A 23,568-nucleotide genomic window follows, 5' to 3' on the forward strand; every position below is an offset into this window, starting at 1 on the left:
CTTTATTTTAGTCTTGGTTTGAAAGCAGTCTGTTCTGACCTTGTGATGTTATCTCCGCAGGTCCGTTTACTCGACCTCATCCGGCCTTGTGGCGAATGGTTTTTGGTGAGTTACCCATTAGTTGGTTTAACAATCCATTCTACTTGAAGCAAATCTTTTTCTGTATATTATAGCAGTTTTCCTTACCACTCTACTGTAAAACTTAATAACTGTTTACTTTTTGGTGTTCCTGATATCAATTTTTTTATGAAAATGCGCTGCCACACAAAAGTGCTGGTGACAGCTGAGATTCTCATACACATGAACTGTTTCAAGCCCCCACCCCTCCCCTCTCACCACCCTGCCCCCATGCTGTTGTCTGTCAATGCACAGGATTTGACGTGAGGGAATGTGGCTTGTTCTTCCTGACGTTGCTATTCGCTAGTGCAAGCTCACGTGCATCGTATGAGCACGTTTGTCTCGTCAGCATCAAGGAGGGACTGAAACCCCAGCAAACTCCCCAGTGTTGTGAATGGGAAAAAGCTTAGAAAAAGAGAAGTCTTAGCACAGAGGCCTGATTTGAACTAAGGCTTAGTGATAAGCATCTCATATAAATGTTGGATCTCTTATGGTTACTTCATTTCTAGTCCAAAGACTAAAACCACCTGAGTGGATTTAAAGCATATCTTCAGAACTTCAGATATTGGCTTCATCTTACCTAAATAATCATCAAATAAGTTATACAAAGTTTAGAAAATTTAATCTTATGCAAAAGGGCCGAAAAATGGACATTTGGCTCAAGTTTGTTTATTTTTCACCCTTCAGAGATTATAGGCAAATCTCTTTGAATTTACTAACGAATCTTGGTCGTTCGCTCAGCAGGTGTTCACCGAGTCCTTCTGCGTGGGTGCCTGCTCTGGCCCGGAGGCTGCAGGTGGAGGGGCCCCAGGCAGGGAGGGCAGCTATAGCAAACACACTGTGAAGCAAATCAATAATCAAAAAATAGCTGATGCCACGAAGCGCTAGGAAGTTTATTAAAACCACAAGAGGCAATAGTGACTAAGTAGCCGCTTTCACTTTCAGGTGAGGGGTGGCTTGAAGGAAGTGTGCTTAAGCAGAAACCCACCTGTAAAGAAGGATCCAGGCAAAGATGCGGGGAGGAAGGCCAGGCTAAGGCAAGACTGCCAAAGTGGTCCCCAGCTAGCAGAGGCTTGGTGTGTCCCCAGTCAGTGTGGCTGGAGGGTAGCAGGCCTGGGAGTAGTGAGAGAGGCAGGGTTGGGCACAGATGGGACCCCACAGGGCCTGTGAAGGGCAGGAGGAAGTCCTGGGAGGATTTTTTTTTTTTTTTTTTTTTTTTTTGCAGAGAAGTGCATGATTCATTTACATTTCTTAAAAGATAGTCCTGGGTGTGTTATACTTATAGCTCATGGACTTAATATTGCTGCTTGAAGTTATGTTGTTTTTAGCTAGTTGGCTACACCTGAGTTTTTCAGATTTCAAATGGTCCATCATAAGAAATGAGCAGTTTTATTTCTTCCCTGGGATCATGGAACACTTGGATAACCTGATGAGAACTATAGACCCTTTCCCAGTACACACGTGCTCTCACACACACACACACACACACACACACACACACAGTTCTGTGTATTATATCCGGGGCTTCAGCCACGTTGAAGACCAACTGTGAACTCTAGGTCAAGAGGCTTCTGTTCCACAGACACTTTCTTTCTGTCTTAAAATAATTATTTCAAAAGGGTGTCGTGGTGGGTGTTTGGAGTGAAAATCTGTAAAAGTAGCTGGTACATAATATATAAGAAGGTTATCATATAAGCTTGCCTAGAAACACGTGCGCCCTGGGCCCCGGGATGCATGACTGAGTCAGCCGTGCTACTCTCAGGCCCCCCGAGCTCCGCGAGGACCGGGAGAGGCCCCTTCTGAAGGCCTGTGCTATAGCCGCTATGGAGAATTTCAGCCACGGACATTCTCTCCTCTGGAGCAGCTCCCTGGGAACTGGTGCCAGCCCACTTTGGATGGGGTACTGTGGTCCAAGTTCATTTGTATCACAGCGTCTAGATGTCCTACATATGCATTTCATTCTAGCAGGAAAAGAAGTGGCAAAGCCACTGGTGACTGGTTCTCAAGTCTTTCTAAAATGTCTCTACAGGCTTTTGCCTTCTTAAAGTAGATTATTAACTGTCTTTTCTAAATGATATGGGGTGATTATTAGGATACCAATTACGACATGATGTGACAGTGATGTGATGCCCACAGGCACTGAGGTGGAGTGTAAGATGGGGATGAGTGACCCTGGGCCCCCTCTCACCTCCGCACCTGTCTCTGTCTCTACCCCAAACTGGCCTGGCTGCCTGGCTTCTCCCGTCTCCAGTCTATTCGCCACCCAGTGACCAGAGTCCACTTCCTGAAATGTTACCTACATCATCTTATTTCCCCATTTGAAACCAGTCAGGTGCTCCTTCCTTTTTTTGCAGTACGCGGGCCTCTCACTGCTGTGGCCTCTCCCGTTGCGGAGCACAGGCTCCCGACACGCAGGCTCCGCGGCCATGGCTCACGGGCCCGGCCGCTCCGCAGCATGTGGGATCTTCCCGGACTGGGGCACGAACCCATGTCCCCTGCGTCGGCAGGCAGACTCTCAACCACTGCGCCACCAGGGAAGCCCAGGTGCTCCTTCTCTGACTTAAGAGCAAGCCTGCAGTCTTCGCCATGGCCCCGAGCCCTGACGTTGCTTCATAGCCACCTTGCTCCGTGCCCCTCTCTGCCAGCACCCAGCGATGTGCTGGCTCCTAGACCTCATTGCAGGGACCTGCCTGCTCGCCTCTGCCTGCCTGAAGGCCACGCCTACTCCTCCACGCTCTCGCCCATGGTCTGCCACTCCGATGCTGATGAGAACATCAGCATCCTCTTCTCAGAGAGGGTTACTGACTCCTCTCGGTCTGAACTAGGACCATGTGTCAGACTCTCATCAAAGGAAAGACCAGGGCTTCCCTGGTGGCGCAGTGGTTGAGAGTCCGCCTGCCGATGCGGGGGATACGGGTTCGTGCCCCGGTCCGGGAGGATCCCACATGCCGCGGAGTGGCTGGGCCCGTGAGCCATGGCCGCTGAGCCTGTGCATCCGGAGCCTGTGCTCCGCAACGGGAGAGGCCACAACAGTGAGAGGCCCGAGTACTGCAAAAAAAAAAAAAAGGAAAGACCAGCAGCTTGTCATGGGGGTCTCCACAGCCCATGTTACAGCACCAGTGTGTGCTCTGGGCCATGAGCAATTTGAGCTCAGTGTGTGTTGTGTGTGTGACACCGGCTCTCTCCCCGTCTTGAGGATGTTTCTGTTTCCCTCAGGGCTCAGCGTGCTCTACTTCCTGTTCCTGGTGTTCCTGCTCTTCCTGAACTTTGAGCAGGTTAAATCCCTGATGTACTGGCTAGATCCGAACCTTCGATACGCCACAAGGGAAGCAGATATCATGGTACGTACTTGTCTGCTGTGTCTTAGAGAAACTGGTTGCCTCTTGGGTATAGCAGGTAATTGACTTCACATTTTAAATTGGTCCTTCTCCATATTTCCTATGTAGATATCTAAACACCAGGTCTCTGGGCAGGTTGGTGCAGTGCGTGGTTCCATGAATGGTACAGTCCAGGGAAATGAATCCTCTCTTGGCCCAAAGCGGGTGGTAGGAAGATGTGAATATTATCGTCCGGCAGCCGTGGGTGGGAATTGCGCCTCTGACACTTGTAAGCTGTAGGACCTTGGGCTACGAACTTATAGCCTATTCCGTCTTTTGTAAAGTGAAATAATACTTAGCTTGGAAGTTTATTGTGAACTAAACGAAGGCCTAACACGATGCCTCGCGCACACCAGGTCCTCTGGTGGCAGCTGCTCCTGCTGTGTCAGCGTCACCCTTGGCCTCTCTGCTCCCTGACCCTGGCCCTGATGCAGTGATTCTTCCCACCTGCTTGCCATGAAGGTGCCAGTTGTAATGATGGAGGCCATTTCATTCATTATTTTTATTAAATGACAATAAATACTTCTTTTCTTGGCTAAAACTACTCTGTACTTTGACTTTTAGTGAAGAGACTATTTTATACAGTTCCTTTCCTGTTTTACTTTTTAAAGTGCTTAACATTTAGTGCAGATTGAAGAAACACCTAGTGATGATCAGAAAAGGAGAACAGGCATTTGGACCGTAGATGGGTCCTTGTTTAACAAACAAAAAAGCCATACAGAGGGACTTAATAAACAGTCCAAGAAGTGATCATTCCAGCATAGTTGAGGTTGGTCAGACCCTTCTTGGAATGGTGTTTCCAGATTTTATCTTTATCTTTTATAAAGGACAAGCTAAAGACAAAAATAAGAATGCCAAAAATTATTTAAAAGTGTCAAGGAGAAAAGTCCGTCTTGGAGTTTCTTCCTCTAAGAAAGAGAATGGTACAGGGTGATGTACAGCTTCTAATGATGCCGATAATGACAGTTACAGTGAGGTTGACAGCAGTTGCTGATTGTGGATTGTCTGCTCTGCCAGACAGTGTGCTGAGTGCGTTATATACAGTCTATATGTTAATGCCTCCATTTTACCAAGGAGGAAATAGAAGCTTAATATAAGATCCCTCTGGGTCCAAAACCTACATTTCCCCTTAAGCCTGTGCCTCAAGCATATAGTTATTATAATAACAAGTGTTTGACACTCACAGGCATCTTACAAAATGGAGATTGGGAGAAGGATATCCCAGATTATATTTCCCCCGCCGCAAGTTTCCTGGGTTTTTAAGCAAAATTGGTCATATTATGAAGTAAACTAACTTCAGGTGGATTTGCTGTTGTGTCTCTCAGTCTTCTTCTCACAGTCAGTGGGGGGAGGTTGAATCTAATAATACTTTGACACCTACCTTCCTTAGGAATTTGACATCACAGGGACATCCGATTGTCACAATTACAGCCCCAAAAGAGCTGAAACCGGCATTTAAAACTAGTTTTCAAGGATTGGCTAATTCTTTCTTGCCAAACAAAGCCTGAGGCTGTTTTCAAGTTCTGCAGTTCCAGGTGGTGGTAGACCAGCCTCAGTCTTCTCCATCTCCAATCCCTTATCACTTTTTACTTCCTTAAAGGAATCTTTTACAGTTCTAAGGACCTTTCATGGATGGCTCTAGAGAAACGCATTCCCTTGTTAGAACCTGTGGTAAGGAGAAGCGCCTTTATGCAAGTCAGAAGCCTTTAGTTGCCTGCTTCCAGGAGCCCTCTGCCTTCCCGGTTCCTTCAGCTGTCACTATTCCTAATCTTGATACCAGGCTCTAGTCCGTGCCTGGTATCACACATTGAAATTCAGACTCCCTTTTCCCTTAAAATTAACATTATAACTTGGAGTTGGGGAGGGCAGTCATTGAAATCCTGTTAGAGGCAGTCTTTTGTATAATTGGAAACTTTGCTATGTTCCTGAATATTTATTCTATTCAAAAATATGTATTCTAAGCTTCAGCAAGCTTTGTGAGCACATCTGAATTGGAGATTGGGTGGTATGAGCAGCAGCCTTCTGTTTAGTAAATACTCACTGAGCTTTTCCTACATGCTAGACACCGTGCTGGTGGTAGTGGGGAAGAGGGTAGGCCCAATCACTCCCTGTCCCCTTGGAGCTTAGACTCTACAAGAAGGCAAATTAAACAAATTATCATTGGCTCTTTTTCTAAGAGAGTTGTCTAAGACAACTCCAAAATTTTTTAAAATTTTATCAACACAGGCCCAATCTTCTTTCATTCCACCCTCCCCCTGCCACCAACACACACATATCTTGCATTGTTATCAGACATTATATCCAAACATATGGATTTTTTTAAACATAATCACGATGCCATTTTCAGTCACTTAAAGGTAACAGTATGCAGCGTTCACATTTCCCCAGTCACCTCGTAAAGTTTTTTTTACAGTTGATTTGTTCAAATTAGGATCCAGACAAGGTCCCCATATTGCCTTTGTTGCAGCTCCTAATTTGCAGTCCCTCCATACGTTTTTCAGCCTCGAAGTTTGTTTGTCAAAGAAGCCACATTGTTTATTTTATGGAGCTTCTCGAGTCTGGATTTTGTAGCTTGCATTTCCAGGGTGTCATTAACGTACCTCTCTGTCCCCCTGTATTTTCTATAAACTGGAAGTTAGATGTAGAGGCTGGATGGGGTCCAGATTCCAGTCCAGTTTCCGTGGCAGGGCTGCTCATAGATGGTGCTGTGTATCACACTAAGAGCCACACGGTGTCTAGGTGTCTCTCTTTTATAACATTAAGCTTGATCATAGGGTCAGGAGGTCAGCATCAATTGTAAGATGCACCATCAATTACAAGTATGACTTTGGGAAAGGGAAAAGGGAAACCTTATATTATATGTGCACCAAACATTGTAATATGTTGAAATATCCACCCAATTCTCAAAATGCTAAATGTGAAAAAGATGTGTCCTAGAATCAAGAAAGCACAATGTCGGGGAGGGGAGGGGTTCCCACGCTCGGAAGGGCCCACTCATGGCGAGGGAATCAGCGCGGACAGGGAGAGACCTTCGGGGGATTGGGGGATCTGAGGGGAACGCAGCCAGCAGCTCCCCCGCCTGCTTGGCCCCGGGCCTGAAACTCTGCCCTCCAGGGTCCCCTCTGGCCGCAGAGGTCCTGAGCCTAAGCCCTGCCTCCCAGAGCCTCTTCTGGCTTTTTTTTTTTTCTGTTGTGGTCCTGTTTTGTTCTTGTTTCATTCTTATTTTTATTTTTTCTAATATATATTTTATTTTTGTAATTTTATTTTATTTTTTATTCTTTGTTATTGTTCTGCTCCTTTTTGTTTGTTGCCCTTTTCTTGTTGTTCTTTTTGTGGCACTGTGTGGCGTGCGGGGGGTCTTGGTTCCCAGGCTGGGGGTTGGGCCTGAGCTCCTGTGGGAGGAGCACTGAGTCCAAACGACTGGACTAACAGAGAACTTCAGGCCCAGGGAATATTACTCGGTGTGAGCTCTCCTGGAGGTCCTCATCGCGGCACCAAAACCGGGCTCCACCCAACTGCCTGCAAACTCCAGTGCTGGAAGCCTCAGGCCAAACAACCAGCAAAACAGGATGCAGCCCCACCCATCAAAAAAATGCGACAACAAAAATATATGTTACAGAAGAAGGAGCAAGGTAAAAACCTACAAGACCAAATAAATGAAGAGGAAATAGGCAATCTACCTGAAAAAGAATTCAGAGTAATGATAGTAATGATGATCCCAAATCTTGGAAATAGAATGGAGGCAAGGATCAAGAAAATACAAGAAATGTTTAACAAGGACCTAGAAGAACTAAAGAACAAACAAAAAGTGATGAACAACACAATAACTGAAATGAAAAATACACTAGAAGGAATCAATAGCAGAATAACTGAGGCAGAAAATATAGCACATCTGGAGCAAATAAGTGAGCCTGAAGATAGAATGGTGGAAATAACTGTGGAGGAGCAGAAGAAAGAAAAAAGAATGAAAAGAAATGAGGACAATCTCAGAGACATCTGGAACAATGTTAAACGCACCAACATTTGAATTACAGGGACCCCAGAAGAAGAAAAGAAAGAGAAGGGGTTTGAGAAAATATTTGAAGAGATTATAGTCGAAAACTTCCCTGACATGGGGAAGGAAATAGCCACCCAAGTCCAGGAAGCACAGAGAGTCCCATATAGGATAAATCCAAGGAGAAACATGCTGAGACACATATTAATCAAACTAACAAAAATTAAATTCAAAGAAAAAAAATTAAAAACAGCAAGGGAAATCGACAAATGACATACAAGGAAATCCCCATAAGATTATCAGCTGATTTTTCAGCAGAAATTCTGCAGGCCAGAGGGAGTGGCAGGATGTACTTAAAGTGATGAAAGGGAAAAACCTACAACCAAGGTTAATCTACCCAGCAAGGATCTCATTCAGATTCAACAGAGAAATCAAAAGCTTTACAGACAAGCAAAAGCTAAGAGAATTCAGCACCACCAAACCAGCTCTACAGCAAATGCTAAAGGAACTTCTCTAAGTGGGAAAAACAAGAGAAGAAAAGGACCTACAAAAACAAACCCAAAACAATTAAGAAAATGGTCATAGGAATGTACATATCGATAATTACCTTAAACGTGAATGGATTAAGTGCTCCAGCCAAAAGACACAGGCTTGCTGAATGGATACAAAAACAAGACCCATCTATATGCTGTCTACAAGAGACCCACTTCAGATCTAGGGACACATACAGACTGAAAGTGAGGGGATGGAAAAAGATATTCCATGCAAATGGAAATCAAAAGAAAACTGGAATAGCAATACTCATATCCGATAAAATAGACTTTAAAATAAAGAATGTTACAAGAGACAAGGAAGGACACTACATAATGATCAAGGGATCAATCCAAGAAGAAGATATAACAATTATAAATATATATGCACCCAACATAGGAACACCTCAATACATAAGGCAACTGCTAACAGCTATAAAAGAGGAAATTGACAGTAACACAATTATAGTGGGGGACTTTAACACCTCACTTACACCAATGGACAGATTATCCAGACAGAAAATAAAAAAGGAAATACAAGCTTTAAATGACACAATAGACCAGATAGACTTAATTGATATTTACAGAGCATTCCACCTGAAAGCAGCAGAATACACTTTCTTCTCAAGTGCACACGGAACATTCTCCAGGATATATCACATCTTGGATTACAAATCAGGCCTTGGTAAGTTTAAGAAAATTGAAATTGTATCAAGCATCTTTTCCGACCATGGTGCTGTGAGGCTAGATATCAATTACAGCAAAAACAACGTTAAAAAACACAAACACATGGAGACTAAACAGTATGCTACTAAATAACCAAGAGATCACTGAAGAAATCAAAGAGGAAATTTTAAAAAGTACCTAGAAACAAATGACAGTGGAAACACAATGACCCAAAACCTATGGGACGCAGCAAAAGCAGTTCTAAGAGGGAAGTTTATAGCAATTTAGTCTCACCTCAAGAAACAAGAAAAACCTCAAACAATCTAACCTTACACCTGAAGCAACTAGAGAAAAAGAACAATAAAACCCCCCAAAGTTAGTGGAAGGAAAGAAATCATAAATATCAGAGCAGAAATAAATGAAATAGAAAACAGTAGCAAAGATCAATAAAACTAAAAGTTGGTTCTTTGAGAAGATAAACAAAATTGATAAAACTTTAACCAGACTCATCAAGAAAAGAAGGGAGAGGACTCAAGTCAGTAAAATTAGAAATGAAAAAGAAGAAGTTACAACTGACACCACAGAAATACAAAAGATCATAAGAGACTACTACAAGCAACTATATGCCAATCAAATGGACAACCTGGAAAAATGGACAAATTCTTAGAAAGGTACAACCTTCCAAAACTGAACCAGGAAGAAATAGAAAATATAAACAGACCAATCCCAAGTAATGAAATTGAAACTATATTTAAAAATCTTCCAACAAACAAAAGTCCAGGGCCAGATGGCTTCACAGGCAAATTCTATCAAACATTTAGAGAAAAGCTAACACCCATCCTTCTCAAACTCTTGCAAAAAGTTGCAGAGGGAGAAACACTCCCAAACTCATTCTACAAGACCACCATCACCCTGATACCAAAACCAGACAAAGATATCACAAAAAAAGAAAACTACAGGCCAATATCACTGATGAATATAGATGCAAAAATCCTGAACAAAATACTAGCAGACAGAATCCAACAACACATTAAAAGGGTCATACACCATGATCAAGTGGGATTTATCCCAGGGATGCAAGTGATACAGCCACTGGAGAACAGTATGGAGTCTCCTTAAGAAACTAAAAATAGAACTACCATATGACCCAGCAATCCCATTACTGGGCATATACCCTGAGAAAACCACAATTCAAAAGGACACATGTACCCCAATGTTCATTGCAGTACTATCTACAATAGCCAGGACATGGAAGCAACCTAAATGTCCAACGGCAGGGGAATGGATAAAGAAGGTGTGGTACCTATATATGGAATATTACTCAGCCATAGAAAGGAATGAAATTGGGTCATTTTTAGAGATGTGATTTTTAGAGTCTGTCATACAGAGTGAAAAAAGTCAGAAAGAAAAAAACAAATATCATATATTAATGCATATATGTGGAATCTAGAAAAATGGTACAGATGACCCTATTTGCAGGGAAGGAATAGAGATGCAGATGTAGAAAATAGATGTGTGGACACAGGGGGCCTGAGGCAGTAGGTGGTGGGACGAATTGGGAGATTAGGATTGACACATACACGCTACCATTTGTAAAACTGATAGCTAGTGGGAACCTGCTGTGTAGCACAGGGAGCTCAGCTCGTTGCTCTGTGACTACCTGGATGGGTGGGATCGGGTTGGGAGGGTGAGGTCAAGAGGAGGAGAGGGCTTCCCTGGTGGCACAGTGGTTGGGAGTGCGCCTGCCGATGTAGGGGACACGGGTTCATGCCCCGGTCTGGGGAGATCCCACATGCCACGGAGCGGCTGGGCCCGTGAGCCATGGCCGCTGAGCCTGCGCGTCCGGAGCCTGTGCTCCGCAACGGGAGAGGCCACAACAGTGAGAGGCCCGCGTACCGCAAAAAAAAAAAAAAAATTCCTCCAAGGTTGAAAGAGCAGATGGGAACCTGTGCTGTCTGTGGGCAAATAATTTCCAAAGAGAGGACCCTAAAGAGGGTGGAGTACGTGTGTTCTTTCTGCTTCTAAGGTCACCACCTTCCCCAGGGAGGAAGGCAGGAGGCCCAGAGATCCTTCCACACTGAGAAGGCTGTCTTCCCAGACACTCGCCCCCCCAAACATACACACACCCAAAATGGTCTGATTTGTGATCTGCAAAATCATTTTGTATGTAGAGAATCGATTACAGAGAGATCAGTTAAAATCTGCAGTCTTAAGCTAGAGCTGGGTAGTCAGGTGCTTATCAGAGCATCATGTATACATTTCATAGTTTTAGAAAGCTACTGCAGGCATCTAAGCAAGAAATAACAGTGGTGGTGAGATAGACAGAGGAAAAAACACTTGGAGAGGTAAAATGAATAGGACTTGGTGTTTGGTTAAGTGTGGGCAAACAAGGGAGAGGGTGGAGCCACCCAGATCAGCGATCCACCAGTTCGGAGGTGGGCAGAATCTGTCCTTACCTGCTGCTTACCTCCACCTCCCCAAGACTTGGCTTCCCCACCTCTGTGTCCTCATTTCACACCTTGTCCTCCCGCTTCCACGGGTTCGTGCCTGCGTATGCTGCTCCCCGTCTGCATTAGACCACGGTGTCCTGCATCCCTCCTAGCATCAGGAGCTCGGGATCTTCCAGATGTGATTATTGGCAGATTTGTTCATAATAATTATATGCCAGTAGACACATTTGGTTCTTTATGATTTTCAAAGTGCCTTTACATTTGTTGAACACATAAATATTCTCCCAGAGAACAGTAGAAAGGCCTCCAAAGTGGTCTTCAACCCATGATTCCCTTAAGAACAGATTTCTGAAAACAGAACTTAGCCCTTTCTTATCTAACCCTAAGCAGCCCACTCTGGAGTAAATAAGAGGATAGGGTGGGTGAGGAATTTGGGATTGACTGAGCCTTAAGCTCTCCTTAAGCTTTAAGCTGTCCTTAACCTAACCTGTTACTGCTTTAGCCCAAGGGTGTTTCTCTGTCTGTGATTCGTGGGACAGGCACATGCTCCAGAGCCTGGAAAGAGAACTTTCATCTCATGGCAGTGCAGTTTGGTCTTTTTAAGGCTTATCTTGACTCACCCCTATTGATTTTTTTCCTCTTTTCTCTAGATTTCCCACGTACACATCATAATACCACATCAGAAAGTTTCTCAAAAAAATACAATTTTTAAAAATGTCCTTTCAGCTTTGCAAATTAAAATGGATTAGGTCTGAGAAAGGCTTCAGAAGTCTGATGCAGTGGGTTTCAGAAGAGACATAGGAGCACCATGGTGCTCTCTTGGCTCCCTCAGAAAGTGTTGCTTCTAAAATTTGAAAATATACTTCATAGGAACTCTGTCAGCTGGCTGAGGTCTTACTCCTTCCTATCAGATTAATTTGGGGAAAAAAGAATGTGAAATGTAGAGCTTCCTGAGAAATGTTGTCATATGATAATTACTTCATAATAAACACAGAAATATAAGGAAGTTGATTTAAAATGACTTTAAAATATATTAAAAATGAAAAGATTAGAAGTGGAACCTAAATTCTTAAAAGCTTTATAATGTTTTAATATTTAAATTATGTAATATTTGATACATTTTTGGGTGGAAGAGTAATTCTGTTTTCTTCTAATTTCTGAAGTTGGATGTTTCAGCTTTTCTTTCCTAATAAAAATATTTAAGGCTTTATATTTTCCTCTAACCTCTGCTTAACTGCATCTCATCATTTTGATGTGTAATGTTTTCATTATCATTTAATACTGAATATATTTAAATTCCTATTATAATTTCTCTTTTACTCCATGATATTTAGAGATACGTTTTAAAATTTCTGAACCTATTGGGTTTCTATTTATTCTTTATTTGTTGGGATTCTATTTATGTTTTTGTTAATGGCTTTAACACAGTTGCCCTATGGGCAAGTGACATGGGCTATATGATACCACTTCTTTTTTTATATAAATTTATTTATTTATTTGTTTGTTTGTTTGTTTGTTTATATATTTATATTTGTGGCTGCGTTGGGTCTTCGTTGCTGCACACGGGCTTTCTCTAGTTGCAGCAAGCGGGGGCTACTCTTCGTCGCAGTGGCTTCTCTTGTTGTGGAGCACGGGCTCTAGGCACACGGAGTCAGTAGTTGTGGCATGCAGGCTCAGTAGTTGTGGCTCGCAGACTCAGTAGTTGTGGTGCATAGGCTTAGTTGCTCCACGGCATGTAGGATCTTCCCAGACCAGGGCTCGAACCCGTGTCCCCTGCATTAGCAGGTGGATTCTTAACCACTGAGCCACCAAGGAAGTCCCGATACCACTTCTTTAAGATGGGTTAAGCCTTTGTAAAATGGTTTTGCTTCCCACTTTAACCAAGCTTTTGCAATTCAGAGGAAAGCAATTCTGGTGTATAAACTCTAATACTTTTCCATTTTTCCTCAAGCATCTTCAGTTACCAAAACTTTTTATTGGGTAGGACATATATTAATTATCAAGATCATATCAGTTCTTTTCATTTTATTGTCCAAATCCTGGAAGCAAGTTGATTTCTAGAGTATTACTAATTATTTCCTTTTTATTTTAAACAGGAGTATGCTGTGAACTGCCATGTTATCACCTGGGAGAGGATTATCAGCCATTTTGATATATTTGCCTTTGGACATTTCTGGGGCTGGGCTATGAAGGCCTTGCTGATCCGTAGTTATGGTCTCTGCTGGACAATCAGTATTACCTGGGAGCTGACTGAGGTAAGAAGGGAGTGTGGGCTGCTATCTAGATGCTATAGTGTGGACAGTTTATATGCAGGAAGAAGATAGTCCATCAGTTAAGAGTCAAGTAATCCATTCTGCAGCTCCTGTGGTACAAAACTGTTTAAATCCCCAAGGGATATTTTATACCTGTGTCAAACAAACAGAGAAACTCCTTGTCAACTTAAGGTCTGCTCTGGCTCACAAGTCTTAAAGAGAAACAAATGGAATCCAGCTAAAGAAGGAAGTTAAAATCCTAAGCAAGATAATTCAGTGGCATTGAGGACACCTACTAAGAAGTTCATAGGTAGTTTACCCACTAACTAGTTTCCAGTTAAATAGAATTGTGGTGTTTGGGAATTATGAGGCCATCCGGGACATTGTGTCACTTAAAAATGGATTCCCAGTATAGCTCAAATATCACAGTCATCAAAAGTTTGTCTCATTCAATGAATGAAAGAGATATATTCTTGAAAAACTATTACCGAAATGATATTTTGGGAACTAATTCATTTATTGTTCAGTTATTATGTTATTCTTAATCATTCCCAGGGGACAAAATTTGGCCATGTGCAGTTATTTCTTGATGCCAGTCATTGTCCTGACCCTAGCTTTTAGCAAAGCATGCCAGTTAGATATTTGCTTCTATTAGTGTTCCTCTCATGGCCCTAAGGCTAGAAGCCCGAGTTCAGGGTGTGGGCAGGGTTGGTTCCTTCAGAACCTGTCCCAAGCCTCTCTTAGGCCTCTGCTCATGGTTTGCTGGTCATCTTTGGTGTTCCTTGGCTTGTAGATCACCACAATCTCCACCTCCATCTTCACGTGGCCTTCTCCCTGCATGCGTTCACATGGCATTCTTTTCGTAAGGACACCAGTCATGTTGGATTAGGGGCCGACCTCCTCCAGTACGACCCCTTCTCAACTATTACATCTGCAGTGACTGCATTTCCAAATAAGCTCACATTATAAGGTCCCGGAGCTTAGGACTTCCAACGTATGGATTTTTGAGGGGGAACGATTCAACCCGTAACAGCACCCAGCACTGTTCATACATCATCCTGAATCTTCACCATAACCCAGAAGGGCAGTGTGTATTCCCAGTGTCCTGATGGGAACCAGAGCTCAGCCAGGAGTGGATCCAGAGGTGCTTGACGGGGAGCGCGGCCCATGCTCCTGCCCCCGTACCACGGGCTCCCTCTAACTTGCAGGCATCTTCAGGACCTCACCGCCGTGAGACCTGTGCAGGGCACTTGGCCTTCCTCAACCTCCCTTGCTTCCTCCTCTGCCCGCCCCCCTCCTCCCCCCACTGGGCCTCTTGCGCCTCCCTTTTCCTGGTGGCTCTTTTCTCAACACCTCTCCAGTTCATCCCCCTGCTGCGCTCTCCTCTCTCATCTGAATTTCCCATCTCCTCCCTGCACGCTATCTTTGGCCAAAGTGAACCTTTCACCCCTCAGCCCGATCACCTCCTTCTACTAAAATCTCTTCCCTGTTGGTCCATTGCTCTTAAGACAAAATCCAGGTGCCTTCTGAACCAGCCTCTGACGCCTGGTGTTCGCTGGCCCAGCCCACCTCCCCAGCCTCCTTGAACCCTCTCACCTGCCCTCTGCTCCAGCCAGCTTTGCATTCTTCACTTCAAAGATGCTGTGTCCTTTCCTCCCACAGAGCCTTCCTCTGAGTTCCTCCCTCTCTGCCCTGCTCCCTGCACTGTTTGGGCTCATGTCTGTACACCTAGAAATAGAGCACCTGGCTCTTCTCCTCTGAAACACTCAGCATAGGTTAAATACTTGATAGATGTTTTCTTTTCTGCTAAACGTTATGCCTCAAGAGGGCAGGGCCCATGTCTGCCCAGTCCCAGACCCCAGCGCTCCGCCTCATACATACAGGCAGATACTCCCGAATCCCTAGGGCGTGAACAAATGTGGCTCCTTCCAGGTCCCCGACTCCGCTCTCTCTGAGCTGTCTCACCCCCGAATCCGGTACTTTCCAGAAAGGCTCCTCGGGCAGACGTATGTCCTCCACATCCCCTACCCAGTATTATTTCAGCAAGTCTGTCGTTGGCTTCTGCAGAGGTTTCTCTCTGCCCCGTGTGAGTTAATGCTCCATGTCATGGCTTGGACCTGGGAATGCAGTCCTGGGTGGTACGTGGCCCGCTGGGGGTCAGCACACAGCCCCTCGCTGTCACGTGCGGGAGCTGTTCAGTATCTCCTCGGAAGTAGGCACGTCAGGAAGGCAAGCTCCTCGTACAATATTTGTATTCTTTTACAATCTATGAAATGCTTTCATGAATAGTTTTAACTTGTAGCGTTTATTATATTACTTCAGAGGTTTATAATCATGGGGTTGCCTCTTTCCAGAGAACTGTCAGGCGTTGTCTTTGTAATTTCAGACCTTCTTAAAGCGGGCCTTCACACAGCACGCCATGCTGCTTGATACAGCCGATGGGTCCTTTGTTTTGGACAAAACTATTTCCGTAAAAGACTTCTGTTCCACCCTTGATCTCACTGCGCCGTTTTTTCTGGAATGTCCTCACCTTCATCTCCATCTCTTGAAATCAGTCATTCCTGTCCTTAATGATCCCACTCCACCCTGTCTTCCTTCCAGAAGTCTATAGCCATTGCCGTCTATCTGAATGAATCTCTTAGTGTCCCTGCTGTTTCAATTTATGTCACCATTGTAACACTTGCCACAGCATACCTGATTTTGTGTTCTGAATAAGCGTCTGGCCTCTGCCCTTAAGATCAAGAACGTTGATCCATTTTATCTCACCACCTTGTACATCATAGGCACTTAATAAAAGATTATCGCTGCAAATCAGTTAGTGTGAGATTTCCTATTAAGCTAATTTACCACTTACTCACTGTTTTACCCAAATATCTATAGACCGTTTCTGGGTCCATGTCATGTTGTCATTAGCCAAGGTAATTTACTGGTGGTATTTTTCAAGATGGGTTATCATTTCTTTAAAGCCCTGTGTCCAAAAAAAGAGGAGCTGTTTGGATTAGCAGTATTTGCAAACCATCCACAAAATAAACAAGAACCTGATTACAGACCTTGGTTTTATTATTTTTTTTAATACATCAGGAAAACCTAAAATGTCAACAAGTTTTGCTAAGAGAAGGTACTATTAAAAGGAAAGTTATCTTTCTGCGTGGTACCCCAGGTTTGTTTTTTTCACGTTTGTTTTTTCATCATCGCTTGTGTTTCTCAGCTTTTCTTCATGCATCTTCTGCCCAATTTTGCCGAGTGCTGGTGGGACCAAGTCATTCTGGACATCCTGCTGTGCAACGGTGGTGGCATCTGGCTGGGCATGGTCGTCTGCCGGTTTTTAGAGATGAGGACTTACCACTGGGCAAGCTTCAAGTGAGTCATCTTCCTCCGGGCCCTGAGTCACGGTTTCTCACAATGTAGATTTAACTGCCTCAGTAGCACACAACATGAGTACGTTCTCTGATGATAAGGAATAAATTATGCATTAGTAACTGGAACTCAAAAATGATTATAAACCCAGTTTCAGGCATGGATCCAGAAAATGCTAAATCATTTACGAGTTTCTCAAATCCATCCCCTCCTTTTAATCCATATGCCTCAGCCTGAATTCAGACTCCCATGGCTGGATTGATTAGTCCCTTGTCCCCAGGTTAACCCCTCTAAGCCTTCTGCCACCATTGCTTGAATGATCTTCTTAGGAACGTCACATCCATCATGTCATTTCCCTGTGGTGGCTTCTCGTGGGCCTTAGGACAAAGTCCATAGGCTTGGCAATTATAAGTCACTTATTTATTCTATCTCAAATTTATTTTGTTATGTGGTGTAAAGGAGAGATTTCACAACGTTATTGTGTTTGATTAACCAGTTTTCCCCATCCCTTTCATGAATAATCCTTTCTTTGGCCACTGACTTGAAAGGACACTTTTTAATGTATTTCATACAGTATACACTGTAACAAAATCTGTAGCAGTGCTGGGTTTTGCTCCAAGCAAGCTTCATATGCAGTATCTCATTTGAGCCTTACATCATTCCTAGGGATAGACACTGCCATTCTCTTCACTTTAGGGTTGAAGGTACTGAGGCTTCAGTGTAGTTATTTGCCTGAGGATACCCAGCAAGCAGTAGAGTCTGAATTTACATCAGGCTGTGTGGGTCCTTAAACACTCCATAATGCTTCCCTATTTTCATACATGTATGCTTCAAATTCAACTTGAGAATCATCCTGTCAAGTTCCCAAGACATAAGCGCAACTCATGAACAAAAAAGTCCTGTTGGTCTTAAGTTACATTAAACACATGAATGTATACAGATCAGGTTGGATTAACCTTTTCACTACATTAAGTATTCCAGTTCTCCATCACGCTGTATCTCTGTTTATTCCCATCTTCCTCTACCTCTTTCCGTGAAGTTTCACCATTGTTTAGATACAGGTTCTTCGTCATTCTTGTTTATTTTTGGATAGTCTCTGTTTCTTTGTTGTCCTTGTGCCTCACATCTTCTTGCTGGGAGATTTTCCTCACTGCGTGCTTGTTGGTGGGTGGGTGAGTGAGAGAAGGAACAAACCTGGTTTCCTTCTACTACCCCTTCCCATCCCCCTCCTCCCTCCCCAAGAATAAAAGGCCTGGCCTGTTTATCCTTATGCCGTCAGCACTTTAAAACGGTGTCTGCGACCTAAAGGTCCTCGATATACATCTCTGTTGAGTTTAAAAAACCTTTACCATTTATTTATTTATTTTTATTTATTTATTTATTTTTTTTTTGCGGTACGCGGGCCTCTCACTGCTGTGGCCTCTCCCGTTGCGGAGCACAGGCTCCAGACACGCAGGTTCAGCGGCCATGGCTCACGGGCCCAGCCGCTCCACGGCATGTGGGATCCTCCCGGACCGGGGCGCGAACCCGTGTCCCCTGCATCGGCAGGCGGACTCTCAACCACTGCGCCACCAGGGAAGCCCTTTACCATTTATTAAATACTATGACCTTGGATTTCGGCTCTCCTGGTCTAGCACAAGAGGACCAGAATCTACCCCCAACTCTGAGGTTTACAAAGTGAGCCGGAGTCAGCCATTCCCTTTCTCGGAGCCTCAATGTTCTCATTTGTGAAATGTGGGACAGTTTGTTTCTATCACAGGAATATGAAATTGAGTGATTTCTAGGATTGAAACTAAGAAAGGTTAAAAATCACTGTCACTCCAAACTGTTCACTTAATTGAGGAAGCTATAGAGTGAGGAAATGCTGTGGGTCACCTCACACATGGAGCATGTTCTCTGTTTTATCAGGGCGCCCCGGAGGCGGGGGCATGGGTGGGAGTGGTGTCCTTCCTGGTCTAGTTCCAGGTGGCTGTCTTTAATGTACCTCAGCTTCTTATGTCACCAGTTCACAAACTGGGGCCTGTGCTGGCGTGGCCAGTCCACTGATGCTCCCCACTTGGCGTGCTGCTCTCAGAGCATCACCTGTGAATAGAGGCCGCTGTTGGAGAGATGTTCAAATAGAAAGGAATCTTTCTGTTCTGAGCATCGTTTGTAAAATAGTCAATGTGTTTTTTACAGTTTTTTGGTTTTTTGTTTCTTCCCCCTCCTATCTCTCTGGATTTCCACCGGAGCTGTTTTCTTCTCACAGGGACATCCACACCACCACCGGGAAAATCAAAAGAGCCGTGCTCCAGTTCACTCCTGCTAGCTGGACCTATGTTCGGTGGTTTGACCCCAAATCTTCATTTCAGAGAGTGGCTGGAATATACCTTTTCATGATCATCTGGCAGGTATTTCTTCAAATGCTCAAAAGTAGGGGAAAATAAAAACAAAATAAAAACCATCCAGGAATTTAAGGTTCATGCTAGTTGACATTACTCATCAGCTCGATGCGTTAGAAGATATAATATTCTGCAGCTGACATATAGAATTAAACAAAGTGATGCTGTTACGCCTAAGGTCTTGCTTCACCGTGAAGACGTTTTAAAATATGGATCTTTGAATTACAAATTGGAAACAGATTAAAATTCCCTGTAAAAACCTTGTGCTCAGCATCTATCACCCACTGAGTTAGGCATTGGATTACCTTCTCGAATGATCGTTTTCAGGACCACAGCAACAAACGTAAGCCTTTTTCTTACAGTCCAAACTCAGTATTTGAGTTTTAAAATTGTGCCTCAGCTGTTACCACTTTGGGTAATTTGTAGAACACTAAATACAGAAGCCCTCTGCTACCTGTGGGGACTGGAGCCCTTTGGGGACCTGGGTCCTCCAGAGTGGTGTCGGCGGTGGAGAGAGGCTCTCGCTCCAAGCAGACTGAAGTGATTCAGACAGCCAGGGGCCTTGGAAAGGGATTACCCAACAACTCTGTTTTCCAGAGGCACCCTTTTTTTATTGTCCCTCCTGTCCCCAGGTTAATTGTTTCACAACTTTGGGAGACTAGCTGAGGGAAACCAGCTTTCACCTGAAGGGTCTTTCAGAATCATCAGACATATTTTGAACACATATGCACAAAATACTCCCAACATAAGGAGAAAATGGGCATGTGTCACTTTAAAGATAGACAGTCCTTGTCCACAGAGGGAGAAGATGTCAATAAATGGCGTTTATGGCTACAGAAGCGTTTGTGAATAGTTATATAGTCACCATGGTTTGGGGAAGTCAGTGTGTATGTAAATGGAGTGTGATTAAGTTTTACCTTATGGGGCAATGCCAGGGAAGGTAGAGGTTTTCTTTTATTACGAGGACCTAGGAGGAATTTGGATTTGCCCAGGAGAGAGAGCGGAATGTGCTCCTAGAACAGCAGAATTCCACTGGGCCCACTTTCCCCTTGACGGTGAGCACTGTGCAGTGATCAACTTTCCTTATGTGGTGATGAGTGAACCATTTTTATTTTATATCCTTAAACTCAGCACTGTGGGGAAAGATGCACATTTTATGTCACTGAAATGAACCTGCTGGTCCACGTGATGTGCTCTTAAAGCAGTGACCTTTCCTAATCTCTGCCCCTTGCTTAATCTGGAGGGGAAATGCAGTGGCCTCTGGGCATTGAGCACAGATTTCCCGGTGGACATCTCTTTTGTGCTGCCAGGACTGGTCATGGGGTGAGCGGTACTGGGCGCTACCCTCAGGGAGCAGTCCCACTGCCAGGTGAAGCCTGGACCAACCCCACACCCACTTTTTTTTTTTTTTTTTTTGTACGCGTGCCTCTCACTGTTGTGGCCTCTCCCGTAGCAGAGCACAGGCTCCGACGCACAGGCTCAGCGGCCATGGCTCACGGGCCTAGCAGCTCCGCGACATGTGGGATCCTCCCGGACCAGGGCCCGAACGCGTGTCCCGTGCATCAGCAGGCGGACTCTCAACCACTGCGCCACCAGGGAAGCCCCACCCACTTTTAAGAGCTGCCTTCAGTTGAGGATCTGCTCGGTCCCTGGCACGAGCTGACCGAGTCCACGGTCATCTCTCAGTCACGCACACGCGCCTGAAGCTTCTTTTGGTTATTGAAGAGCCTACTTTCCTGCTGTCAGACTGTTCAACCCGGCCTAATTTCTGTCAGGCTGCGGAGGTGTTCCATGGCACAGATTTGTTTTCATCATTTCGCTCTTAAAGCATCTCTCTCCCGACTGTCCCAGCAGCTCACACACGTGAGCCAGGTGATAGTCACGTGAATCTGGAAACACAACAGATGGCTGATGCCCCCTGTGCCCCTCTCAACACCCAGCACCTCCCCTGGACCCCTGCTTGGTTGGTGCCTGTGTTGTACTGGTTGTTACCGGGCTTAAGCAGCAACCCTTAGAGACCCGGTATATCTTCTGGAAATGCTTTGAACATACCAGTTATTTTTAGCTGTAGAATGTCCATTGAAGGAATAGATGTTCATGACTTAGCACGAAGCACCAGGTTGACTCACGCCTCCTTCTTTTGCAGCTGACTGAGTTGAATACCTTCTTCCTGAAACATATCTTTGTGTTCCAAGCCAGTCATCCATTAAGTTGGTGTAGAATTCTCTTTATTGGTGGCATCACGGCTCCCACAGTGAGGTAATTCTATGTTATCCTGACCGTCAATTGAGCATGTTTACCTGCTTTGTACTCTCCTATGTAGCATAAAGGAAGTCACATAAACTAGCAGATTTTCCATGAAAATGCCATTCTGAAGAATTATACATCCAGGGGGAAAAAAAAAGGCTTGTACATCTGGAGTATGAAGAAAACGTTTTGCTTCTCAGACCTCAGTAACGTGAAGACCAGCACCACACCATTATTTTCAAACCCCTTTACGATCTTCACTGCTGTTCTTTTCTCCCCCATAGCATCCTACTTAAAATGAGTAAGAGAAATGCTAAGGTTTTCTTCCTGAGATTATTGAAAAATAACAAACGTTTTTATGGTGGATTGAAGTAATAAATTATGTTATTTTTAGAATGAGACTTTATTCTTTTAGAGCCAATTAAGTTAATTTCCTTTTAAAAATGTCCTTCCTGTGGTCCTCCAGGACAACAGGGACAAGGATGGGTGTCCATGCCATCCTTCCCCTGGATTCATGACTTATGTAGGGCCCTAGAGATGAGGCAGTGTTCAGAGACTGTCCCCGATGTGGACGGATCCCACTGGACTTCAAAGCAAAACACTTTCATTTGTTTCATTGTTCCTATTTGGAAATGGCATTGGTTTTTTTTTTTTTTTTTTTTTTTTCGGTACACGGGCCTCTCACTGTTATGGCCTCTCGCGTTGCGGAGCACAGGCTCCAGACGCGCAGGCTCAGCGGCCATGGCTCACAGGCCCAGCCGCTCCGCGGCACGTGGGGTCTTCCCAGACCGGGGCACGAACCTGTGTCCCCTGCATCGGCAGGCGGACTCTCAACCACTGTGCCACCAGGGAAGCCAGGCCTTGGGGTTTTATATCTAGTATGGAGGACCGACACTGATCAGTAGAAACACCCAAGATCTCTGCACGGCTGATATAAATACAAACCAAGCAGATAAAAGAGTTTGCTCTTTAGAAGCTGTAGGATAACTTAATTCATTATTTGTAATGTACTTGTGAACGACACAAGTGGAAGGTCTCACTTGCCAGGGAGAGTGGGTGTTTTCCTTGGTCAGACATAGCCCTCACCCCCAGCTAGCACCTTTTCTAGTCCTCATTCGTTATTACAAATATGTTTACTATATATATATATATATATATATAAACAGGAAAGTAACAGCTGGTAAACGGCACCCTTTTGTCACTTTATAGACCAGTAGTCCGTCGAAGTAGTTATCTCATGCATGCAATTTTCCTTTGGTGGGTTGGAGCCTCCCTACTGTATTTAAAGTTTGATTTAATTTGAGGCTGCCAGTTATTTTCAGGAAAGATTAGCAGAGGTTTCTTCATAAAATTAGGAGCAATCAGCAAAGTCAATAAGCGGGGAAAGAAATGTCTTATAAAACAGAAGAGCAAATCACATGTGATTTATCAGGAAAATTTCAATATTGTTAAACATTTCACAACAAAAACTAGAGATTGGACCAGAGACTAAAAATCCAGTGCTCAGACTTTTTGAGAGCTCCTTAAAATTTTTGCCAAACCCTATGGGTTTCCGCACAATTCTTTTTTGTTTAAAACTTAGCCACTTTCTGCGTTCCTACACCTCTTGAGGCTATTCATATGTAAGGAGATGGTTTGACAAGCTTCTTGGAAAGATGGAAGTACTCTGATGGGTTTTAGGTCCCAATTAGCAAAAGTTAGAGGAAAACCTGCATTCTTTATAGTTACAATTCTTCACTTTGGGGTACAGAGGCGATAGTTTATGGATGAGCTTTAGGCATCTGTGAACCCCCCAAAGTTTAATGCAAAATTCTGTGTGCATGTTTTATGTGCCTTTATCATAGCTTTCATCAAACCCTCAAAGGAGTCTGTGACCCACCTCCACACACACCCCCCCCCCAGAAGATGATGAGTTAAGTTTCAGGGGCAGTAATGAGACTCTAAGCCTCCACTGACCCACAGGCAGCCTCTCCCACGTGTGGCTACTGAGCACTGGGAGTGTGGCCAGTCACCCTGACATGTGCTGTACGTGTAGAGTACACACTGGACCTTGAAGGCTTAGTGCAAACACAATATCAAATGCTTCGTTATAATGTTTTCAATATATTGGATTGTATATAAATAAATTATTGAAATGGATTTCATCTGTTCTGTTTTAACACGGTTATTGGAAAACTTTAAATTGCGTTTGAGGCTC

The 23,568-nt window shown here is 44.1% G+C and overlaps 1 protein-coding gene across 1 annotated transcript in view; it reads left to right on the plus strand.

Moving 5' to 3' along the window:
- The window catches only part of PTDSS1 (phosphatidylserine synthase 1), a 66,827-nt gene that overhangs the window by 23,728 nt on the left and 19,531 nt on the right, over window positions 1-23,568 (plus strand). Inside the window, exons 3-8 of the mRNA XM_060116208.1 lie at window positions 61-105; window positions 3,334-3,458; window positions 13,231-13,389; window positions 16,595-16,746; window positions 18,992-19,133; window positions 21,271-21,383. Of these exons, the coding sequence (XP_059972191.1) occupies window positions 61-105; window positions 3,334-3,458; window positions 13,231-13,389; window positions 16,595-16,746; window positions 18,992-19,133; window positions 21,271-21,383 (736 nt within the window). The remainder of the gene's footprint in view (window positions 1-60; window positions 106-3,333; window positions 3,459-13,230; window positions 13,390-16,594; window positions 16,747-18,991; window positions 19,134-21,270; window positions 21,384-23,568) is intronic.

This window comes from Mesoplodon densirostris, chromosome 13 (genome assembly GCF_025265405.1).
Source record: "Mesoplodon densirostris isolate mMesDen1 chromosome 13, mMesDen1 primary haplotype, whole genome shotgun sequence".
NCBI lineage: Eukaryota > Metazoa > Chordata > Mammalia > Artiodactyla > Ziphiidae > Mesoplodon > Mesoplodon densirostris.